This window comes from Schistocerca cancellata, chromosome 4 (genome assembly GCF_023864275.1).
Source record: "Schistocerca cancellata isolate TAMUIC-IGC-003103 chromosome 4, iqSchCanc2.1, whole genome shotgun sequence".
In the NCBI taxonomy this organism is placed as follows: domain Eukaryota; kingdom Metazoa; phylum Arthropoda; class Insecta; order Orthoptera; family Acrididae; genus Schistocerca; species Schistocerca cancellata.
Genome location: NC_064629.1, coordinates 521,027,821 through 521,051,597, shown reverse-complemented (window position 1 = coordinate 521,051,597; position 23,777 = coordinate 521,027,821). Strand labels below are relative to the sequence as shown.

The following is a 23,777-nucleotide window of genomic DNA, read 5'->3' as shown; positions in this document are numbered from 1 at the left end:
AACTTCATGTTTAGAAAAAACACAAATTTCGTAGTTAATTACCTCAATTTTTACCACAGTTTTTAATAGATTTGGAAAATTCTAGAGTTTCATACACCTTTAAGTATGGTTATTATGATGTGCAAAATTCGTGGAAGAATCTCTCTTACTTATGAAGAAAAGTGTACCTATAGCAACAAATGCTGCCATTAGTAAGTGAAAAAAATGATAAAATTTCACATGTAAAAAAAATTATTTTGTTATGTTTTCGAACTTCCACTGCTAGTGTGAATTCTGAATCCTTCCTTGTCATGCTGACAAAGTTTTATAAATTTATTTGTAAAAGTATAGACAGTGGAAATTGTAATGTCCTGTGGTGCCTCTCCTGCTCCAAGTCGGCCCGTTTGATGTCCTACCCCCCTTAACGCACTTTTCATTTTAGTGAGACTTGCTTGGCCACCATAATTGAAAGGCCTTACAGCTAGATCAGTAGGAATAACTGACATATTAAAATGCCTGAATGCCAAAACTGGGAGGCAGGCAGAAAACCTCTGTTGCAATTATAGAAACTTTGTTCATACCCACATCTGTTACAGTTGTAGCATATATTGATCTGCACTATTGTCACATCTACAGATGTTAGATGCAGTCTGTCATGAGGGCATTAGGTTAGCTTATGGATGCAGAGAACAAACTTCATTTGCAACCTCTGCATTGAGGCTGCAGCAGCTTCTTCCTCATGTGAAGTGGCTACAAATTCCATTCCATTTCATTGAGCTGCCGGTCACCTGAATGTCCGTCTGTTGCCCATCTGTGTATGCAGCACTTATATGTGTGACATCCAAATTATGCGTGGACATTTATGACTTGAACACTCCAGATTCTGACAGACTTAGATGTCACAGGCACAAGGGTTCTAGCTTAGTACTGGAGTAGGTTTCATTTATGGTTATTTAAAAGACCCAGGATATTTTTAAACTTAATGAAGTTTGATAAGTCCTGTGCTTTATATTTAAAAAATGACAATTTAAATGAGAATAATGATTTTAACATTATGTACACAGATGGGTCGAAGAGAGGTGATAACCTAAACTGTGCAGCCACTTTCTGTGATAATATGTTCTGGACTTATTTCCTGAAGGAATTTACTACCTTAAACACTAAACACTGTAAAATCCTGTAGACACTGGAGCAGTTAAGATGTAATAGAGACACGAAATTTTTTATTTAGTCTGATTTCGTAAATGGTATATAGTTCCACCAGTAATTGTACTTAGCAACCAAAACTGTCTGTAGAATCCAGATCGCCATGTACCAGTTACAGCAGCTAGCAAATGTAGTGGAAGTCTGCTGGGTAACTTGCTGTGTGGGGAACCAGGGAAATGAAGTAGTGAATACAGTAGTGAGAAGCCCTATGCGGAACTGACAATAGGGCAGTGCCCCCTGCACACTACTGCTGTGCTGGTCGTCTTTATAGTGATACTCATGTGTAAGTGCTTGACTGGCTGTGAGTGAGATAAAGCTGCAACATATGAAGCCCACAAGACCACAATCAACCTCCATCCAGCCATGAAGAGCAGTTGAAATTTCTTTTTATGTGCTTGCATTTTGGTCGTTCTGCTTTAATGTATGGAACCAACTGTTTGTAATTCTTGTAAACATACTCTCTTCAGTGAAACACATTTTAACTGATAGTATTTTAGACATTGTCAGACTGGATACCCTTAGTTTAATTGAGGTCTTGCCTGCAATTTGAGGCAATGACAGGAGGAATGTAGTTTGTATTTTAAACTTTTGTGAATTGTCAGAACTCTAAAAACATTAGGAGATTGAAAGTGCCACTGTACTGAGGTTTCATCTTACGTGTTGCATGATCAACAAACTACATACATCTGCACGTTTAATTTTACACAAATTCTCTAAGATTTTAGGCATGTCAGAGAGAGAGAGAGAGAGAGAGAGAGAGAGAGTGTGTGTGTGTGTGTGTGTGTGTGTGTGTGTGTGTGTTTGCTTGCGTTTGCAGACATTTTATGTAATATAGTGACTGGCTCTTACCTGTTTGGTTATTTATTTAATTTTGGGTGGTTATTTATTTATTTTTGGGAGCTGTATACATCTAAGAGACACTTCATGTGTGGAGTATTAATGCTGATTTGAGATACTGACACAAAGTTTTTACAATCTCTGGACTCATTTGTCCAAACAATTTTGTACCTCAGCGTTGTGCAAGCTAAACCTTCATCATATGTGTGTGCACATGCGCACCCACCCACCCCTCACACACACACACACACACACACACACACACACACACACACACACACACACACACGGCTACATTAAAAACCTTGGAAACAAAACTATTCCCCAGATCATGTTGACATTTTATTTACATTATTACAGACACACAAAAGACAGAATGCCTATGATATTGATGTTTCCTTTGTACCAGGGCATTAATTTTTCACTTTGACTTCATATCCAGTGAATTAGCCAAATGCTGATGGCAAACAAGTACTGTCTGCCCACTGCTTCTGAGCCATTTTCAGAAGGGTGTAATAGAGAGAAAAAATAAGTAATCTTCAACTTGCACAATAAGTCAATGAGTGTGTTCTAAGAGGTAAGTGTGCACTTCACTACCTCTTTGTAATATTGACAACAAACCAAGTTTGTACTGTTTTGTGCTTCCCCCTCCTGAATTAAAAGTGAGATACTGAGGCAGTGCACAGATAAATACTTTAACAAATGAAATTCCTCTATGGAGGAGTTGTGTAAGGACCAAGAATTGCTTCTTGACCCTTTATGTGCAATGATTATGGTAATTTAAACACAGCACATTAAATGAAATACAACCTTCAACAATGACCCTATGGGTTCATTTACATCATAATGAAATGGTGTTAAAGGCAAGTGAGCACATTATTGTTAATAATAATAATAATAATAATGATGATGATGATGATGATGATGATGATGATATTCCTATTTCTACTGATATAGGATTGGAGAGTCAAGAAGTAAAGGAATGCATGCAGGTGCTAAGTATAGTTTAAATTCCCAACCTCATTCATTGTGTCTCATAATAGTATGTGCTACAAGACGGCTGTGTATCAGGCTGAATGAAATGGTGCAATGGTTAAAGTTTAATACTTGCTTTCAGTTGGAGGAGGATTCATCTCTGTTCCAACCATCCAGGTATCCCATGGTTTAACACAATATTACAAAAATTTCCAAGTGAGTTTGCATGCTGCCTCTAATGACCTCTTGAGTGGGATGTTGAACCCTAATCTTTCTTTTCCTTCCTTTGGCTGGCTGCGGTGGCTGAGCGGTTCTAGGCGCGTCAGTCCGGAACCGCGCTGCTGCTACGGTCGCAGGTTCGAATCCTGCCTTGGGCATGGATGAGTGTGGTGTCCTTAGGTTAGTCAGGTTTAAGTAGTTCTAAGTCTAGGGGACTGAGGGACCGATGACCGTAGCAGTCTGGTCCCTTTAATCCCACAAACCAACCAATCTAGGGGACTGATGACCTCAGATGTTAAGTCCCATAGTGCTCAGAGCCATTTGAACCTTCCTTTGTAGTGCGTCTGAAGAAGTTTCGCCTGCTAATAAGTATATATCTTCAACATCATTCCATCTGTTGTAAGAGTTATTACAACTTCTTTCTTTTAGAAGAAAAGGTGGGTGTAACAGAAATGAAATGCTCGAAACAACATTTCAAAGAAGTGTGATTTGATATGACTTTCTAAGTTAGTATGCTGAAGGCTATTAAACTTTTGCAAAGTACTAAGAATTCTGTTGAAACCTAGAAGTAATGGAAGGTTTTCAATATTCAAGAGGCCAACTGACAGGTTGATCCAGGCACCCTCATTTAAGCTACAGTATTCATAAATTTACGTAAATTGAGATAGTTTTATATATGAAACGTTACAGTTTTGTATTTCCATTGCGTAAAAATTGAGCTTCTGTCTGAGTTCTAATGATTGTGCTGGCAGCTTCACGTTAAAACATAAACAAAAAAGCATCCTTAGTATCTATGTGACTGGGTTGTTGTTGTTGTATTTCAGCTTAACTGCAATAAAATATTCTGTTGATCACCTGTATTTTAATTTGCAGATGTGAATGAGAGTGATGTTTGTAAGTAAAGGATGGAAGAACAAAGCCCAGTAAAATCAGTTTCATAACAGAAGTGTTAACATAACGTTATAATTGATTTGAGCAGTTGGTTCAGTGACTCCACTTCGTAGACTTCCTTGCACAGTTGAGGCAAAATTTCCAGCAAACGGAGTGACACTGTTAAAAGTAAACTTCTAGTAACTTTATAATGTGGTCAGTGAAAGGAAGCCGGCCGCTGTGGCTGAGCGGTTGAAGGCGCTTCAGTCCGGGACCGCACGACTGCTTCGGTCGCAGATTTGAATCCTGCCTCGGGCATGGATGTGTGTGATGTGCTTAGGTTAGTTAGGTTTAAGTAGTTCTAAGTTCTAGGCAGGGGACTGATGACCACAGATGTTAAGTCCCATAGTGCTTAGAACCATTTGAACCATTTTGAGTGAAAGGAAACTGATGCAAAATGTTAATTATTTAGCTAATTAGACACTATAGAGTTCATGATAACTCAGATACTCCTGTTATTACCTCATTGAAACCACACACACTTTCTTTGACATTCTGCAATGCTGACAGTGATATGGGAAGCTGCAGACTGTTTCATGTTAAAATAATAGTGTTGCAGAACGCTAAGAAAATTATATTTTATTATTGTGATACACTGTAGTTCCAAAGAAACTGGTACAGCTGCCTAATATCATGTAGGGCCCACGCGAGCACCCAGAAATGCCGCAACATGACATGATAATGGACTCGACTAATGTCTGAAGTAGTGCTGGAGGGAACTAACAGCACAAATCCTGCAGGGCAGTGCATAAATTCATAAGATTACGAGGGACTGGAGATCTCCTGTGAAAAGCACCTTGCAAGACATCCCAGATATGTTCAATAATGTTCATGTCTGGGGAGTTTGGTGGCCAGCGGAAGTGTTGAAATGCAGAAGAATATTCCTGGAGCAATTCTGGAAGTGTGGGGTGTCACACTGTACTGCTGGAATTGCCCAAGTCCGTTGGAATGCACATAGGACAAGAATGGGTGCAGGTGATCAGATAGGATGCTTACGTACGTGTCACTTGTCAGAGTCATATCTAGATGTATCAGGAGTCCTGTATCACTCCAGCTGCACATCCCCCACACCATTACTGAACCTCTACCAGCTCAAACAGTGCACTGCTGACATGCAGGGTCCATGTATTCAAGAGGTTGTCTCCATACCCATACTTGTCCATCCCCTCAATACAATTTGAAACGAGACTCGTCTGACCAGGCAACATGTTTCCAGTCATCAACAGTCTAATGTACGGTTTACGGGCTCAGGCAAGGTGTAAAGCTTTGTGTTGTGCAGTCGTCAAGGGTACATGAATGGGCCTGCAGCTCCAAAAGCCCATATCGTTTCGTTGAATGGTTCGCAGGCTGACAATTGTTGATGCCCCAACACTGAAATCCTTAGCAATTTACAGAAGAGTTGCTCTTCTGTCACACTGAACGATTCTCTTTGGTTGCTGTTGGTCTCGTTCTTGCAGGAGCTTTTTCCAGCTGCAACGATGTCAGGGATTTGATGTTTTACCAGATTCCTGATATTCACGATATGCTTGTGAAATGGCCGTACTGGAAAATGCCCACTTCATCGTTACCTCGGAGATGCTGTGCCCCATCGCTCTTGCACCGACTATGAAACCATGTTCAAGCTTATTTAAATATTGATAACCTGCCATTATAGCAGCAGTAACCAATCTAACAACTGCGCCAGACACTTGTCGTCTTATATAGGCATTGCAGTCTGCAGCACCATATTCTGCCTGTTTACATATATCTGTATTTGAATACGCATGCCTATACCAGTTTCTTTTGCACTTCAGTGTAGTTACTATGTTTTGTCAACACACCAAAATTTTTGGAGATAGTTAATACTTTCATTTGAAATGATTTACCCAGTCAGTAACATACTTTAAATTGTTTCAGATTTGGGAGGATTACCACAAAACAAAGGAAGTGATTGCAGGTGTTATTCCAGTTGAGCTATATACAAAAATATATTCCAGAGGCAAGCAGTACCCAGTTGTAAGTAGGCGTGTTGTTAAAAGCTTCTTATTATCTGCTTTCAGACTGCTCAAGCCGCCAGCCAGGGTGTTCACATGGGATGACTTGTAGAAGGGGGAATATTCACTTTTCTGAATTTCACACTGTGATACCACACTACATGTGTTAGTGTAGCACTCCCACTCCACCCATCCCTCTCCTTTCTTCCCCATCCCTCCTCCCCCTCCCCCGTCCTATCCTATCCCTCTCCCCTCTGCCCCCTTTCCCCCCTCTTCATCCCCCTCCCCGCTCTCTCTCCTTCTCCCCCCCTCCCCCACTACCCCCCCCCCCCCCCCCAGTTTAATGTTATCTGTGTAACTGAATTAATGTGTATGGAAAGCTTCTAGAAGTACAGGCCAAATACAGAGTGACAGCAAGAGAGCTCACTAATTTAGGTACATGTATTTTTATTTTAGAGATGGCATAAGCGATAGGGTATGTTTATCTAGTAATACCAAATAAAATTGTCATTTTTTGTTATTTTTATGTATGAAATTAATTTAATGCTCAGGACTATATTACTTTCTTTTTGCAGTTTCTGTTTCCATTGCCACGTGGGCAGGGGTATGAGTTCATTGTATCAGAAATTTCTGAGCATGAAGTACATTTCACTCCATTGATATCCTATCAGGTTAGTCCTTAAATAACTTACATTTGTTCTTTATAGGATGTGATTATGTGAAATTACTTAAATATATATTTATTTACTATAACTCATAGCATGATGGACATCTGCAATATGGCACAGACCTTGAGCTGCTGACATGTACATAAGCAAATAGTTGATTATTGTAGTTCAGCTATAGAACTGGCATTGCTTGTCAGCTCTCACATGAATTATTGCTTTTCCTGGTACCATTTATATTCCATCAAGGGCTTTCAAAGTAAATCTGGGGCATAACTTTTAAAGAGTATATAACTCTTTTTACATTTCAAAGCATGTCAGCAATGTAACATGCAGTTTCTTGATGTGTGTGATATACTGTCTGTATATATTAGTAAATCTTCAGTATTTTTTATACGGCCTTATGTGGTTTAATTTTGTTATGTATGTAAACCAGAACCACGTTTGCAATGAACTTACATACATGTATGTGAGTTTTGCATTAACACACTGTGACTTGCAGTATTATCTCCTTGTGATTCAAGTTTTTCATTTGCTGATATACTTAATTGAAAGATCTTCCTACTTTGCTGTGGGTATGTTTCCTTTGTATCACTTCGACTTTTATATTATGTGTCAACCAAATCTGTAGCTGAGGTTGCTCACACACACACCTGTGTGGTGGATGACACTCATCTTAAAGATAAACCAGTTTGAATCCTGGTGTTGGAACATTTTCACTGCCAGTACTTGGCTGGAAGGGGGAGGAGAGGTGGTGATCACTAGTCTTGGAGCCAATCCTAGTTTAAATTCCAAACGTCCCTGCAGTGTCTCATGAAGTGAGGTCATGTGACACTGTTTATGGTGATCTGTCTGTTGGTTGGGGATGTGAAGTTCGGTAGTCCTCTAGGTGTTATTCGAGAGGAGTGGTCTGTGTGCCAGCCCTGCATTTCATCCTCTCGCTTCCCATCACCCATGACAAGACATGCCCAATGCTACACTTTATGAGCACTTATCACTGTCATCTACATGACACAGATACTTACCACTTCATAACTGGTGGGAGTAAGGTAACAGCAAACAATTTCCACTAGAAAATATGCCTAGAACAGTCATGCAGTATTGCTTATCCCCATTTTCTTTGGCACTGTCTGGTGGTGACCTGTTCTATTTTACTTACCCAGATGGGCGAAAACAATATGACCACCTGCTTAACAGCTTGTTTGTCCATCTTTGGAATGAAATAAATCACTGATTCTGTGTATCAGGGATCCAACAGTATGTTGGTAGGTTTGTGGAGGGATGTGGTATTAGATGCCTGTGCACAGGTCATGCAATTCGCATAAATAATAGACCACAGATTTGTGTATGTGGTGATGGCATCTGGTAGTGACCAAAATGGGTCCCATAGGATTTACATCAGGCAAATTTGGTCACTGAGACAGCAATGTGAGTTCACTATAATGCTCCTTAAACAACTGTAGCACGGTTCTGCCTCTTCAGACACAGACAGTTGCACTACTGAAAGATGACATCAGCACCGGGGCAGGCATTAAGCATGAAGGAATGCATGTGGTTCACAGGTGTCAGTGTGTCTTCGATTACTACCAGACGTCCCCTGCAAGCATGGGAGAATGTCTCCCATAGTATAATACTACTCCCACCCGCCTGTGTCTGTGGTGTCCTGCAAGTTTCGAGCTTCCATTCACCTTGATGATGATGTTTATGGAGGCGACCATCGACCTAGTGTAGTAAAAATGTGATTCACCCAAAGAGCCGACATATTTCCATTGATCATATGAACACATAGGGGTGGTCTGCTGCTGGCTCCATGTTCAACAATGTACGATAAACAGTGTGCTCCAGAACACTTTTGCACGTGCCAGCATTGTGCTCTTTCGGCAGAGATGTCACAGATAACCATCTATACTACTTTACAGAGCAGACAAGCCTCCTAACCCCTCATTCTCTGAAGAGCTGTGTACATCCAACCATTTCACTGCTCTTCTACCTCTTTCTGTTAATGCTCACAACAGTAGCACATGAACATTCGACAGCATCGCTGTTTTCGAGATACTTGTTCATAGGCTCTGCATTATAATAATCTAACCTTTTTCAAAGTCATTTACTTTAATGTATGTCCCCATTTGGAGCCCATATCTCACTAAGGTAGTCCCCGTCCACATCTGCTCCGCTTACGTACTTTTGTTACTGTGTCACGTGGTCGCAATGCCACTAGGCAGCATCCAGCATCGCAGTGGGCAGTGGTTGTAATGTTTTGGCTTATCAGTGGATAGTGAGCTTAATGCATGTTTGTTAATCTGCACTTATTAATGGTACAGAAACACACTATTCTTGATGTTGAGACATTGCATCTGTTGTTTTCTTTGCACTTATTAGCAGTACGGAGACACACTATTCTTGATGTGAGACATTCCTTCTGTTGTTTTCTTATTAGTATGCATATCCTTGCATATACATGGGCATTATGCGGTGATTAGGTACACTTGACTGCACAAAAAGTGTAGACAGGAAATCAATCCAGTACAGTACGGACAAAAATGAAATGCATGTCATTTTATTGGGTTACAAGGTAGTTATAATTAAACTTTCACTACTAAAGAAGGCCTGTATGAAAACCAAGTGCTCTTAGCACAATGACACTTTGTGGAGACATTTGTAAGAAGATAAATAATGAATAAACCATTGAAAGAAACTGTTTTTAATTTCAACATGAGATGTTAACATTTCTTAATTTCATAGAATGCTTACATTCCAACTGCGAAGTTGCTTAATGTGACAACCATCTGCAACCATGACAACTTGGAACTGCACTAGAGATACCATTTCACGATTCTTCACAAAACTTTTCGAATGGTGGGCCATGAAATGTTCAGCTGTTGTGATACAACTCGAGCGTTGCTTGAAGATCACATATTGCATGAAGCATACTCATCCATGGGAAGAGTAACTTCTTCAACAATTTGTGGTGCAGTTGCCCATCAGCCTTTCCCAGGAACAATTTCCAAATCTCCAAGTAATTCAAACTTCTTAATCATGTTCTTCAACTCTGGTACAGAAAGAGGACCTCTCCATATCCCTTTAATGTATCCATACTTAAGAAGAGCAGCAATACTATTGATGTTGTTTTGGTAAAACAACTTTATGAGTGAAGCCCTCCTCACGTTTTCCAGACTCATGTTGACTGTCTGCTACTGTAATGCCCACTTCATGGTCACATTTCAACCATATGTTGCCATACCAGAACAGGTGCCTAATGGCAAGTCATGACACTACATGCAAATTCTGCTGCACATAGTGTGAGCACCATTCCTATAAAGTTGGGTATCTGTACTGTAAATAGTTTTCTGTATACACTGGCTCAAATAGTGGAAATTTAGTTGTAACCACCCTGTACATTGAGAATATGTGGGATATTGATTATTATTTGAAATATTATAAAAAAGTGGTCGCTTCTTGAACTTCACCTTGACAGTGTGTCAGTGATTAATTTCACAAAACAAATCAAAATGCAAAAACCATCATTGGCGGCCAAGATTTTGGCTTGTGGGCCATGCCTGGGCACCAGTGCCATAGTGCTCAGCCTTGCTGCACATTTTCCCTACTGCCAAGCGATGCTCTGTGGGTGCAAGGAGGGGGAAGATGGGAAACTGTGAACGCATTGCGTTTATATGGTTATGCAGTCACACTGAATAGGACTTGGTTTTGTATTTCGCATTTCTCAACAACATATATCACAAACAAAACACATTTTCAGTATTATTCAATTGCTTTTGGTATGCCGAAGACACAATATAATTTGTATCTGGTACAAATTGTCAGCATACAAACAGATGCCTACAGTTTCACAGATTTTTGCATTCAAGTTGCCATAACTGGGACTAACTTAATTTCATAGTCGAAAAAATATCTTTCACACAGATATGTTAATCAAAGTATTGTAACTCTTTTGCAATCTCATTATGGAGACATGGATACTCTACCTGAGAATATCAATGCAGATGTCCTGCATAGTTTTAATGTTAAAGGATTTGTCATTAAAGCGGGAATTACCTTGCAGGTCAGTCAGCTACATCTGCACATGTACATGCACAGGGACGCTTTCAGCTGAAACGGCAAATGGGCCTGAAAACAGGTTTAAGAGTGGCAGTGTCCTCAAAACATTTAGGAGACTTTGTAATTCTTTCAAGGCCACACCTCGCATTTCTTTAAAGGCAGTGAGGTTAGGGAATTGGACACTTTTGTGAGACTGTGTCCCTTCCATAACGCAATTTTCTTTTTTAATGCCTCCCCATCAAACTAGAAAGAAGTTGTTTCTCACCTTGCATTGTCTTACTGTGGGCAGTATGCAGTCAAGTCCACTTCAAGTGTGAGGTTCTCAATCCATTCCGGATGTTCTAAATTTTGTTTCTGCACTACTTTTAAATCGAAAAATCATTCCTGGCATGCCCCATGAGTCAATAAAATTACTTTGCAGTAATATATAAAGCCTCCATTCTCATTCATTTCCATCAAAAACCATTGCAGTCTACAGTAGAATAATGCATGGGATTTCATAGATATTAATATTCATACCACCAATTTCGTATCGTGCTGCACATCTGCAAATTTAGCACAAAGTGCTTCTTGATGTACTGAACAGTGAATCCTGTCGGTCAAACATTGTAATATGTTGCTCTTTCATTGCCAACTAAATCTTTAAATTCTTTCTGCATGGTATTGTAATATTGTTTTATAGCAAATTTATGGTACCCATCACTTCTGTGGCTGCATAATACATATTTTCATTCCACGAACAAATAGCAAAGGGAAAGCAGCACTGACATGAGTCTGCTGAACTGTAGAGAGTTGTGTCGACTGAAATATGCCACACTGCAACACTGAATGAAATGTTGCACTTACTGGAAGTTACAAACAAAGCTGAGACTATCCGAAGTGTGGCCCACACACGGCCGCACACCAGGCCCACGTAAAGTTTGGCTCGCTGTGGCCGGCCCTGTTGTACGCCATGCATGTTGAATAAAAGGCACTTTAGTGCATGCACATTTCTTTTGCATAACAGTTACTCAAAGAAAAAAAAGCTTTGATTATATTCATGAAACACATCCATGTGTAATTAGTTAGGGGTAACTGATGCCTGAATGGCAATACTAAACAATGTGTGTTACAATAATCTATAACAATATATTGTATTATTCATACCTATTGTTATAGAAAGAACAAACATGATTTATGGCACACAGTACTTTATAGAGCAATATGTAAGATACAATGAAGTACTGGTTGTGTGTAGCACTGGACACATCGACTGGACAACAGTAATGCATTTTGCAGAATAGTCTGAGCACTCATTTGTAATCGCTTAAATAATACTGTTTCTTTGGTGGCTCACCAGAGCACGCCAGGGGGCCGACCCAGGTGGCCTGTGAACTGTATGGACGTGATATCTGAAATCGCGTGCTTCATGAGTGAAGGTAAATCGCTCCTCTCTCTTCTATGGGGTGGGAAAACCACATACATACATACATACATACATACATAAAAACACTAGGTGTTGAAGAAAAGCACTGGTATGGAAAAAAAAGCACTGGAAAAAAAGCACTGAGACTACTGGTCATGGAAAACACCAATGATGGCGCTGAAGTCCATTTCAACACTTGACGACAGTGGCTGCTGCAGCACGTGTCAGGAAGGAATCAGTGAGTAGGGGCGGAAGTAATGAAAGGGCATTTTGGCATGGCATCCTCCCTCTCGTGATAGGCCTTAGGGCAGGCCAGGGGTGGTGTCTCAATAGTGATGTCCCCATTGAAGTCAGCGGGTGTGCTAGGGCTTCAGCTGAGGCATTGAAGATGACGGCCACACAGGACCCAAGAACAGAGGTGGAGGTGGCGGTGACAGCTATAGCATCAGGGGCAGCACTGACTGCACTGTTGACAGGAGTCAGGGAGTGGGAGTGGAGGCAGGGACCTCAGATAGCAATCTGCCAGACAGCAACCCCCATGGGTCCGCCGCTCGTGGTCTTGCGGTAGCGTTCTCGCTTCCCGAGCACGGGGTCCCGGGTTCGATTCCCGGCGGGGTCAGGGGGATTTTCACCTGCCTCGAGATGACTGGGTGTTTGTGTTGTCCTCATCATTTCATCATCATCCAGGAAAGTGGCGAAATTGGACTGAGCAAAGGTTGGGAAATTGTACGGGCGCTGATAACCACGCAGTTGAGCGCCCCACAAACCAAACATCATCATCATCATCATCACAGCAACCCCCATGATGGTGTGAACTGGGCTGTCTGCGACACACGAACAGCCATCGGCGGGGTGGGGAAGACAGTGGGCCTTCCGGAACAGACCCTGTTATGCATGGCCGCAGCTGGTCGAAGTGACAGGACATCTGCCTGTTGGGAGTGCAGACAATGCGCAGGTGCTAGTCCTGGCAGTGCTTGATGATGGCAGGAACTCAGTTTGGCTTGCAGCCAAAACCACGAGCCCAGACAAGTGCACCCAGCTGGAGCTGATGATGCAGTGATGGATGCAGCAGTGAAGGAGGGTCTCTGGCATCCATGTAACAGCTCTGCCAAGCTCTCCCCCCCCCCCCCCCCTCCCTTCCTCCCCCTCCCACTGTCTAAAACAGCATCAGGGGACTTGCAGCACACACAATTCTGCATCTAAGTTTTAAATGACCAAACCATGTGTTTGGCCTCACAATTAGATTGAAGATGAAAGGGAGGGAGGGGGCTATGGATGGTGAATGCCAATAGCCTGAAAAAAAGATGCACATTCTTGAGAAACAAATTGATGGCCATTATCGGTAACCATGGTATACAGAAGTCACTCAGTTGCAAAAATCTTAGACTGGGCTGAAATAGTAGCCACCACAGACAATGTGCCATATAGGCAAACTTGGAATAGGTGTCCACTACAATGAGCCAATACTGATTTAGTAAGGGCCCTGCAACATCGACATGTAGATGCTCCCATGGGCACCACAAAGTGGCCATGGCGTAAAATGACGCCCGTGGGGCTGCCTGTTGTTAAATACAGTGAGTGCAAGCGGCAATAAGCCACGTAATGTCCCCCATCTATGCCTGACCAATATACATGACAACAGGCCAAAGCTTTGGTGTGAGAGGTCCCTCAATGGCCAACATGCAGCTGCTACAATACATTGTGGCATAATGAAGTGGGAATCACAACCAAGATATGAGTGTCCTCTGAAGCTAACGAAAGAACCACATCAAAAAGAGAGAGGTGGTGCTGGAAGGAGAAGCAATAACACAAGGGATCCAAGGCACTGCCCGAGGATTTTTCCGGCCACCTGTACTGCACAAAAGACAAAACCTGACTAAGTACAGGATCTGCGATGAAGACCAATGCTATTGTAGCCCTAGTGATGGGAAAACCAGTGACCGCATTCTGGTTCTCAATATCTAAATAGAATAAAAGCAACTGGTCCTGATCAAATGTCAGGTCCAGCCCGCTAGGAAGATAAGGCACCGGGATTGGCATGTTATGCCATCAGCCAGTAATGGATCTGGTAAAGATAACAGGAGATGAAGAGAGCTCACTGCTGCAAACGATCTGCTGTTCTGTGTGGCACGGAAGCTGAAGGGTTAAAAAGTGCAACCAGTGGCTTGTGATCAGTGATTAAATGGAACTTACAACCATAAAAGAAGACGTGAAATTTCTTGAGAGTGAACAGAATTGCTAAAGTCTCCTTTTCACTCTGAGAATACCACTGCTGTATGGGAGTTAAAGTCTTAGAAGCGTAAGCAGTGGGTTGTTCAGACCCCTCCGCGTATTTGTGGGCCAACACCATGCGAAGACCATGTTGAAAAGCATCTGTAGCCAACATGAGGTGCTGACCTTGCTGAATGGTCACAAGCTAGGGTCCAGAAAAAAGGCACAATTTTATGCAGAAGCATGTGCAGGGACTGAGCAAAAGTAGGTGCATCCAGTAAAAACTTACAGTAGAACGTAACTTTACCTAGAAATGGCCTGCAGTTCCTTAGTGGAGGTCGCTGGAGCAAAGCCATGATTGTGTCAGTGTGGTGATGCAACGACTTGACCCCTATGTGAGAAACCTCAAAATCTAGGTACTCAGTTGACGGCTAAAAACATTGAGATCTGGCAAGACTGCACTTTAGACCTGCTGACAGTTAAACAGAAAACAATGATCAGAGACTGCTAAGGTGGTCTTTGGTCAAAGAACCCGAAACGATGACATTGTCAAGGTAATTGGTGCAATGTGGGCTTTCTTTTGGCGCTTGTTGCAAACACCGCAATGCTTAGGGCACGCGGCTGCTGCTGTGAGGCAGTCTGTGACCATAACCAGCACTGCCTCATGTGATGCTGAGTTGAAGATTGTACTGCTGCAATGGCTTCTCCGTCATCCTGAACACTTGCAATGTACCAAACATGGGTTGACTGAGCAACTTCAAATACTTCCCCCCATGCAGCAATCTGATCGTCTGTGGCTCATGATGCTTCAAAGGACTGTGCTGTATTGAGCACACCTGTAAGCATTGGATTTTCACATTGAAGTGCTTTTTCGTGGACTTCCCTATCCGTGGCCAGACAAATAATATCAGGCATCTTGTGATCAATGTATGGATTGTGATGGGCTTACAAGAACGGCTCAACCTATGTAATTCTTCAGTCCAGGCAATTTAAGAGTAGTTTGGTTGTTTCTGACAATGGTAAAATTCTACGCACATCACAATGACATATGTTCTGTCACAGTAATAGGTTGAGAAAAGCTTGCACATTTCATCAAATGATAAGCTGGCTGGTTCTTGCATCAGTGCAATTTGGCCCACGACTGGTACATGCAAGGTGAAATCCAGGAAAGAAAAAAGCCCTCCACAGAGTAGCATCACCCATCCAAGAAATCTGGAAATGTTTGTGTAACTGCATCTCATAGGAGTCCCAATCTTAACCCAATTCATCATATGCTGGGAAGGGTGACAGTTGCACTGATGGAAGAGTAACCTACCGCAAACATGCAGATGCCACTTGACTGAGAGCAGTGGTGAGAGCCTGCTGTTGTTCTGCGAAATCTTGCTGCTGGGTAATGATAGGTTTGAGTATTTCTTTTGAGTCCGGAACCGCGCGACTGCTACGGTCGCAGGTTCGAATCCTGCCTCGGGCATGGATGTGTGTGATGTCCTTAGGTTAGTTAGGTTTAAGTAGTTCTAAGTTCTAGGGGACTGATGACCACAGATGTTAAGTCCCATAGTGCTCAGAGCCATTTTGAGTATTTCTTCCATCTAGATGTTTGTTGGGTGACTTAGCACTGACACTAACACATGGAGAAATTATAACCCTCACTCATCGCCAAGTCTGTTATAGCAAGAACCAACACTATTTATGGAACACAGTACTTTATAGAGCAATATACAAGATACAATGAAGTACAGGTTGTGCGTAGCACTGAACACATTGACTGGACAACAATAATGCAGGTTGCAGAATATGACGAGCACTTGTTTCCAATTGCTTAAGTAATACTGGTTCTTTGGTGGCTCACCAGAGCATGCCTTCTGGCTGACCATGGTGGCCTCTATAAGCAGGCCTGTGAACTGTATGGATGTGTGATCTCTAAAATCGCACACTTCATGTGTGAAGGTGCATCAGCTATTATTATATTATCCTGTAATTATTGCGCAAAGCAAATTAAATGTTCAGTCTTAATAAATATATATGTGGTGTGTGTTCTTTTGGCATTGATTTAAATCAAGAGGAAAAGTTGGATATTTGTGCTGCACCAGGATTCGAACCCAGATCTTCTGCTCATCAGTGCCCACTTGCAGCCAATGTGTGTAACTTCTTTGTGTTTTATGAAAGCCTTTTAATTATATATGTGAAAAATAATAGTAATAAAAAACAAACAACTTAAGCATGAGGTTTGGAATGCACATCTTAATGGTGGTGTACTAGAACAACAGCATCTGTAATATTAGATATAGAATGTAGCTGCATCTAATATGTCATCGAGATCAGTTTTCAAACAACCACCAAAACAACAACAATAATAAAATTGTATGAAAATCATGGAAACTAAGTATTACAGTGTTAGGTGTCAGTTCATATTATTTTTTTCTTTTTCTCAGCAGCCAAGCATGATCATTTTGCTATTTGTATGCTTCATACATATTCTCTTTCTTTGCAGGCCTATAAAGAAAACGCACCAGAATGTCTTACACTTGTTCATTATGCAGAACTGCAATCCAAGGGGATTATACTAATGCGCGGAGATTACAATAAAGATATTTTGGTATGTATCATGAAGTGATCACGTTCGGGTTTAAACTTTAGCATGTGACCACTTACATGGTTAATGAGTAATTGTTAGTTATTGGCTGGGAGACATTGAAGGCTATCTGACCCACCTAGTGGAAAAACTTAAACATTTTTCTGTGTTCAAATGTGCCTTTTCTTTAAGAAGTATGTATTTTAAGTTTAGACGACTGAAAATAAAGTATTGTGATTGAGTTGACAAGGAAAGAGTGACTTGTGATACTATCACATAACCTGCTCTTCTCAAATAATTCCAAAGTGACTTCCAAGCCTGAAATCCCCATCTGACAGACAGACAGAGTGATACTAACTTCATGTTTTGCCCTTATACCTTAAGAAACTGTTATGGGATTTGGAATTTAGTCCAGCAATGATGGAGAAATTGTGATCATCAGGGACTGTATGCTGCCATCTCCCATTCTTTGTCACAGACTGAGTTGGTGCAGTGTTTAAGATGTTCACATTCAGGAGCAACAAGGTTCGCCTCTCTATGTGGCCATCCAAATTTCAATTCTTTATGGGTTCTTTAAACTGATGGTCTATAAAGAATGATCAAAAGAGGGTGGGACATGACACTCCATCCTGGGGTATTGTTTGTGGTTGGTACAGAGTCAACAACACTGAATTAATATGTTTTAGTAACTAATCAGTTTTCAAGCTGAAATAAATGTATATAAGTTGTCATTAAATAACAGTGTGTGACATTTGCTTTATTGAAGTTCAATCAATGCTCAGTTTATTTAACACCTAAGTCTATATGTGCAGCTATAGTTCTCCAGTAGTGGTGCAAATTATATTTCACTAAGTTCATTTCCATGGAAGCATAGAGCTTAAGAAATAATGTCAAAGCTCATTTGCTTAAGTTCTAGGCACTATCTCACAAAGAAATAAAGTTTAACAACAATTATCTGTGTTCTGTTTGTGAGTTCATGGACTGACTTGACAAAATTCTAAGTCCATGCAGGGCTAGCTTGCTGCCCACTGTGTCACAACTCCTACAACTACTTAAGTGTATAGAGAAACTTAACCTATTAAAATTTGCATTTGAGTGTTCATTCCAACAGCAGCAAACACTTACGTTACACATTTATTTATTGCATAATGAATTGTTTAAATTGTCTTGTTGTTGTCAAATAACTCCAACAAAAAAACTCTCAAGTTGTCAGTCATTCATAAACATAGGAGGATCAACTCAATCGAATTTTCCTCTCTTTTGGCTGGTGCCCCTAGACTCATATCATCTCCTTTCTTTTATTAATATTATTGATTAAGATTTACAATTTTTGGCGTCCGTAACTGCCATAAAAAGCTATACATGTGAAAATATTATCCTCAACCTAAACAGTAAATATATTGGAGATGAAACTGATTGTTGTTTAGCCACATATTGGATGTCTCCATCCTGTAACCCAGGTATTCAGCTGAACATTGCCACGGAGCAGTCGTAATTTGTAGGTCTGAACAAACTTGCGGAGGGCAGGTGTGGATGAGCAGGCAGATTCACTTAAGTTTGGGCGTTGTTGTTATGAGTGAAATGAGCGAATGACATGTAGATTGACTAACTGATTGGTTGACTTGACTGTTTAATTTGTTGCAAATTGTGATCACTTTCACTTGTTATTTGAGGTTACTACTGAAAATAATTTGTTAGATGTATGACAAATTATGAAAACAGTCAACAGTAAACAAAATATCACCTGTCTGGGAATATTTGTATGTAAAGTGTGACAGTAATAAGTTTGATGTTTGTTTGTTGTGCTGAGTTAAAATTTCTCATGGTGCAGAAGGAAAAATAACTGTTTTGACTTATCTTTAAGCCTTTCATTTTAAATTGTTTTATTGAATCGATCAACAAGATGTCATTACAAACATAGTAATTGTCACTTCCTCAAGTAGGTGCTTATTTATTGAATACTCATTTTAATTATGCTTGTTTGGGTTACATGAATGTTTTTGTGAAACTTAGTTATAAAAAACCATTGAAACTGATAGAAAATATCTAACATACCTGAAACACAGTGGAATATTTGTTGTCTACAGGTACTTCAGCTATGAAAAATCATTTGAAAATGAAACATCCAGATAAATTCCAAGCAATTAATACCGGCACAGGTGCTGCTGTGCCTACACAACCTTTAGCCACCTCCAGTCCAAGCAATTAATACAGGCACAGGTGCTGCTGTCCCTACACCATCTTTAGCCACCTCCAGTACACACTCATCTTCAGTATCACCAGAAAAGCAATAGACTGTCAGAATTGTTTGAAAGAAAATTGTTTTGGGATATAAATGACACAAAAGCCAAAAATATCATTGTTTAACAGTAGCAATTATTGCACTAGACAGTGAGTCATTATCTATTGTAAAAAGGACTGGATTTATGACACTCTTTGAATAAACTTTACCAAACTATAAAATGCCAAAAAATGTTCTTGGCATCTATGACAGAGTTTCTAAAAAAATCAGAAGGAACGTTTCAAGTGCTCTCTTGATTTCTGTAACTTCCGATGCATGCATCTGTTTTCAAAATAGTGCCGTGTCCTGAGATTTACAGCTCATTGGTTGCCTACTGTATTCCAGCTGGAGCACTAAGTTATTACTATGAAGCCTTTTGTAGGTTCTCACACAGGAGAAAATTTAGCATTGGAGATTAATACTATCACAGATTTCTGGGATACTGACCAAAACAAAATACATTTAGTCATTGATGACCTTGGTCCTAAAATGGTGATAGGTGTTAGAGTGGCTTAGTAATGATTGTGTTAGATGCTTCATCCATTTGCTTTGGAGTGTACACTTGCTTGGAGTGGAAGGAATGACCGCTTTGGTACACAATCCGCAACCTTCATGTCATTCCCCTGTCAGTTTGTGTGACCCTTTTCTATCCATTGGTTCCGCACATGCATCACTGCCATATCATACTCTGTCAAACTCATTACCCAGTACCTCATTTGAACTCATTGACATGCTAATTTATGCCATTTGATGCCAGTGAGGTGAGCTAGTAGAAGTTTCCAACTCTCTTCAGACACGGTGATAAAGGCACAGCGACTGTAACAACAGTTGAAGATGATGATCATGTAAGAGGATAGGCTGCAGGCAATGACTTGCTGTTGGCCCATATGGGAAGAGATCCTTTCATTGGGGGCATAGAAATCAGCCATGATGGAATCGCGTGGTTGGTTGCACTTACAAATATTGGAAAGTGGGAGAGATAGGAGACATAGGGGTTTGGGGATGAGCTCAGCAATTTAGGAAGTTATTGAATCTCATGTAGGACTTTGGGGATATGGTTGCCTCTGCTGTTGTGTACAGATGCCAGCCAGATGTGTGTGTGTATTTGTGTCTTGTATTTGGTAATTTGTGTTCATCTTCTTATAAACAAACACCACATGACAAGTAAATGATGAGCAGTATACACTGTATTTAATAACTTTTTGTCCATCTGTATTAAGATTAATATATCACATGTAAAATTTAAAAATTTCCTGGCAAATCAACTGTTCAAAGAGATTTTGGGATTGCAGCCAGTTGTCGTAAACTTAATTCCACGATATTTCAGCTGGACAACTGCCAGCCATCTTCAGGTGAGCCGAACGAGGACTGACAAAGACGTTCTCCGCTCCGTCTTATATGGTGCGCTTATGGTACTGCCGCACATGTGTTGAAGTCGCGGAGACAGAAGGACCACACTGCCCAGTGGCAGCACCCTCGCTGGTGGAACTGCAAAACTCAGCTGCCATCAGTATTGTCGCTGGCCGCAACTATCGAAGTCTTCTGACATCTTCGTCTCGAGCAAATTTCAGAGATAATGGGAATCCACGTGTTATCCAGTTGGTAACCACTGTCACGGTTCATTAGATTTTCCGCAATGCATATTTCAATGGATTCTTTTATAATGGAGTCCCAAAAGGTTGTTGCTGTGGCCAAAATTGAAGTTTTGTCATACTCCATTGAATGTCCATTGGAAATACAATGTTCCGCAACTGCAGACTTAATGGTTTGAAGTAGGCAAGTGCAACGTTGATGTTCCATACAACGCTCTTCCACTGTATGCGTTGTCCGTCCTATATAGCCCATACCACATTGACACGGTATTTTACAAATTCCCGCCTTCCACAGTAACAAATCATCCTTCACCGATCCCAGCAGATCCAAAATCTTAGAAGGTGGATGAAAAACCACTTTCACATGAAAATGATTAAGAATACTTGCAATTTTGAAGGAGATATTTCTAATGAAGGGAAGAAAAGCTAGGGACTTGGTTGGTGCGTTCTCCTCTTTATCCACTTCCCTGTTCCTGGCTTTAGTTGAGAAAGCCCTGTTAATTTGCCAGATTGAGTATCCATTGTCTCTGAACACCGTCCTTAAAAGTGCAAGTTCCTTAGGCAAATTCTCTGCATCCGACACTGTATGTGCCCTGTGCGCAAGGGTTTGGGATGGGTGATGGTAGCTTGAAGAATGCAAGTACAAATCACTGTGAGTGGGCTTAGGATAAACAGAATGTCCCACCGAGCCGTCACTCTTTCGTTTAACCAAAACATCCAGGAAAGGAAGGCAACCATCTGTCTCTAGTTCCATAGTAAATAGAATATTCTCGTGGATGGAGTTAAGATGATGAAAAAACTCCATTAACTTTTCTTCTCCATGGGCCCACACTATGAAAGTATCATTGACGTCTCTCCAAAAAACAGTTGGTTTACAAACTGCTGATTCAAGTGCTCTTTCCTCAAAATCTTCCGTAAAAATGTTAGTCACCAGAGGAGACAGAGGGCTGCCCGTGGCGACACTGTCAGACTGTTCAAAATATTCCTGGTTAAACATAAAATAGGTTCCTTAGGCAGGAAAGAGCATGTCGTAACAAAGCAGTGATGTCCAATTCAAACTGTTGACCAATTAGCGTCAAGGAATCCGCAAGAGGTACTTTTGTGAAAAGGGAAACTACATCAAAACTCACTAGAAGATCCGAACTACTTAAGTGCAGAGCCCCCAGTCTGTTGATAAAATCAGCAGAGTTCCGTATATGGTGTGAACATTTGCCAACCAATGGTCTCAGCAAAGAAGCTAGATGTTTGGCTAAATCATGTGTGGGTGCGTCAATATTACTCACTATGGGCCGTAAAGGAAGACCTTCTTTATGTACTTTAGGAATACCACACAGTCTCGGTGGTATGCTGCCGTGTGGTCTCTGGAGCTAACGAGGAAGAGTTCAAAAGTGCGCACATCTTCCATTGCACACATGCTGTTGGGTCTTGATCAGTCTTCCTGTACGTAATATCACGAAGTAGACTATACATCTTCTCCAAATACAACCTACAAGATAACAAAATGGTAGAATTGCATTTATCAGCCTTCAGCACCACTATTTCTGGATCTTCTCGAAGGTTCTGTAGTGCAGCCCTTTCTTCAGCGGTTATATTACTGTGTTGGGGAGGAGCTTTCAGGAGAACCCAACCAGTTTCCCTTCTTATTTCTTCATCAGGTTGTCTCTGCAATGTTTCTGGATCTTTCAAAGGCATTTGACACCATTGACCATGAAATGCTGATACAACAATTAAGCAACTATGGCATTCGGGGGCAACCAGGTGAATGGATAAAATCATACTTGTGCAACCACAAGCAATATGTATTGTTAGGAAACTCGTACCAATCAGAAACCAAATCCATCAAATATGGAGTGCTGCAGGGTTCGGTAATGGGGCCATTGTTATTTAATGTATTTGTTAATGATATAGGTGTTGAGGAGGAAGAAAAGAAAATATTGTATGTTGATGACATAACAATACCAAATAGTGACCAAAATATGGAACAGCTTGAGAGAAGAGCATATCTGCAAATGTCACAGCTCAATGGCTGTTGGAAAATGAACTGGTTATAAATCTAAAAAAGACTATGTATGCAGTGTTTAAAAACAAGGAAAAGGCTGTAGACATGGATTTAGAGGTTGATGGAACAAGGCTGGAAGAAGTAGAATCTGCTAGATTCTTAGGTATTCTTGTGGACAATGAACTGAAATGGAAAAAACATATTAATAATGTCTGTAAGAAACTGAGCTCTGTCATATTCTTAATGATGCAGCTATCACAGTATTCAGACAAGAACCTTCTGTGTACAGTGTATCATGGACTTTTCGAACCATACTTACAGTATGGAGTGGCTGTGTGAGGAAACTCAAACAAGAGACAAAACGAGTGTTCACATTACAAAAAAAAAAGCAATTAGGACCATTTTAAGAAGAAAGACCTCTCAAACATGCAGAAACTGCTTCAAGAATTTATGTACCTTAACTTTTTCATCGTTGTATATATAAAAAACAATAATGTACATCACAAAAGGTAGTGAGGACTGGATTACAAATGCTAGTGTACACACCCACAATACAAGAGAGAAGAATGAAGTACAGAGCATACCCCACCGACTGGCAATGCTAGAAAAAGGACCCCAGTACTCTGGTATCAGACTACTAAGAAGTCTGCCCAAAAACCTGCAAGATAGTGTACTTCACAATGACTTTCCAAAGAAACTTAAAGACTATCTCATTGAAAAAGAGTTTTACAGTGTTGCAGCATACTTATGCCATTAAATTTGTATATATTGTTACTCAATATCAGTGATTTAAAAATGTAAGCTAAAGGTGTAGAAAAATAAATGATAAAGAATCTTAATACTTTGACATGTCCTATATTACACGTACATTTACTGT

At 40.7% G+C, this 23,777-nt stretch overlaps 1 protein-coding gene across 1 annotated transcript in view; it reads left to right on the top strand.

Moving 5' to 3' along the window:
- The window catches only part of LOC126183850 (ATP synthase mitochondrial F1 complex assembly factor 1), a 60,660-nt gene that overhangs the window by 34,147 nt on the left and 2,736 nt on the right, over positions 1–23,777 (top strand). The window contains exons 4-6 of the mRNA XM_049926137.1: positions 6,043–6,141; positions 6,695–6,790; positions 16,948–17,052. Of these exons, the coding sequence (XP_049782094.1) occupies positions 6,043–6,141; positions 6,695–6,790; positions 16,948–17,052 (300 nt within the window). The remainder of the gene's footprint in view (positions 1–6,042; positions 6,142–6,694; positions 6,791–16,947; positions 17,053–23,777) is intronic.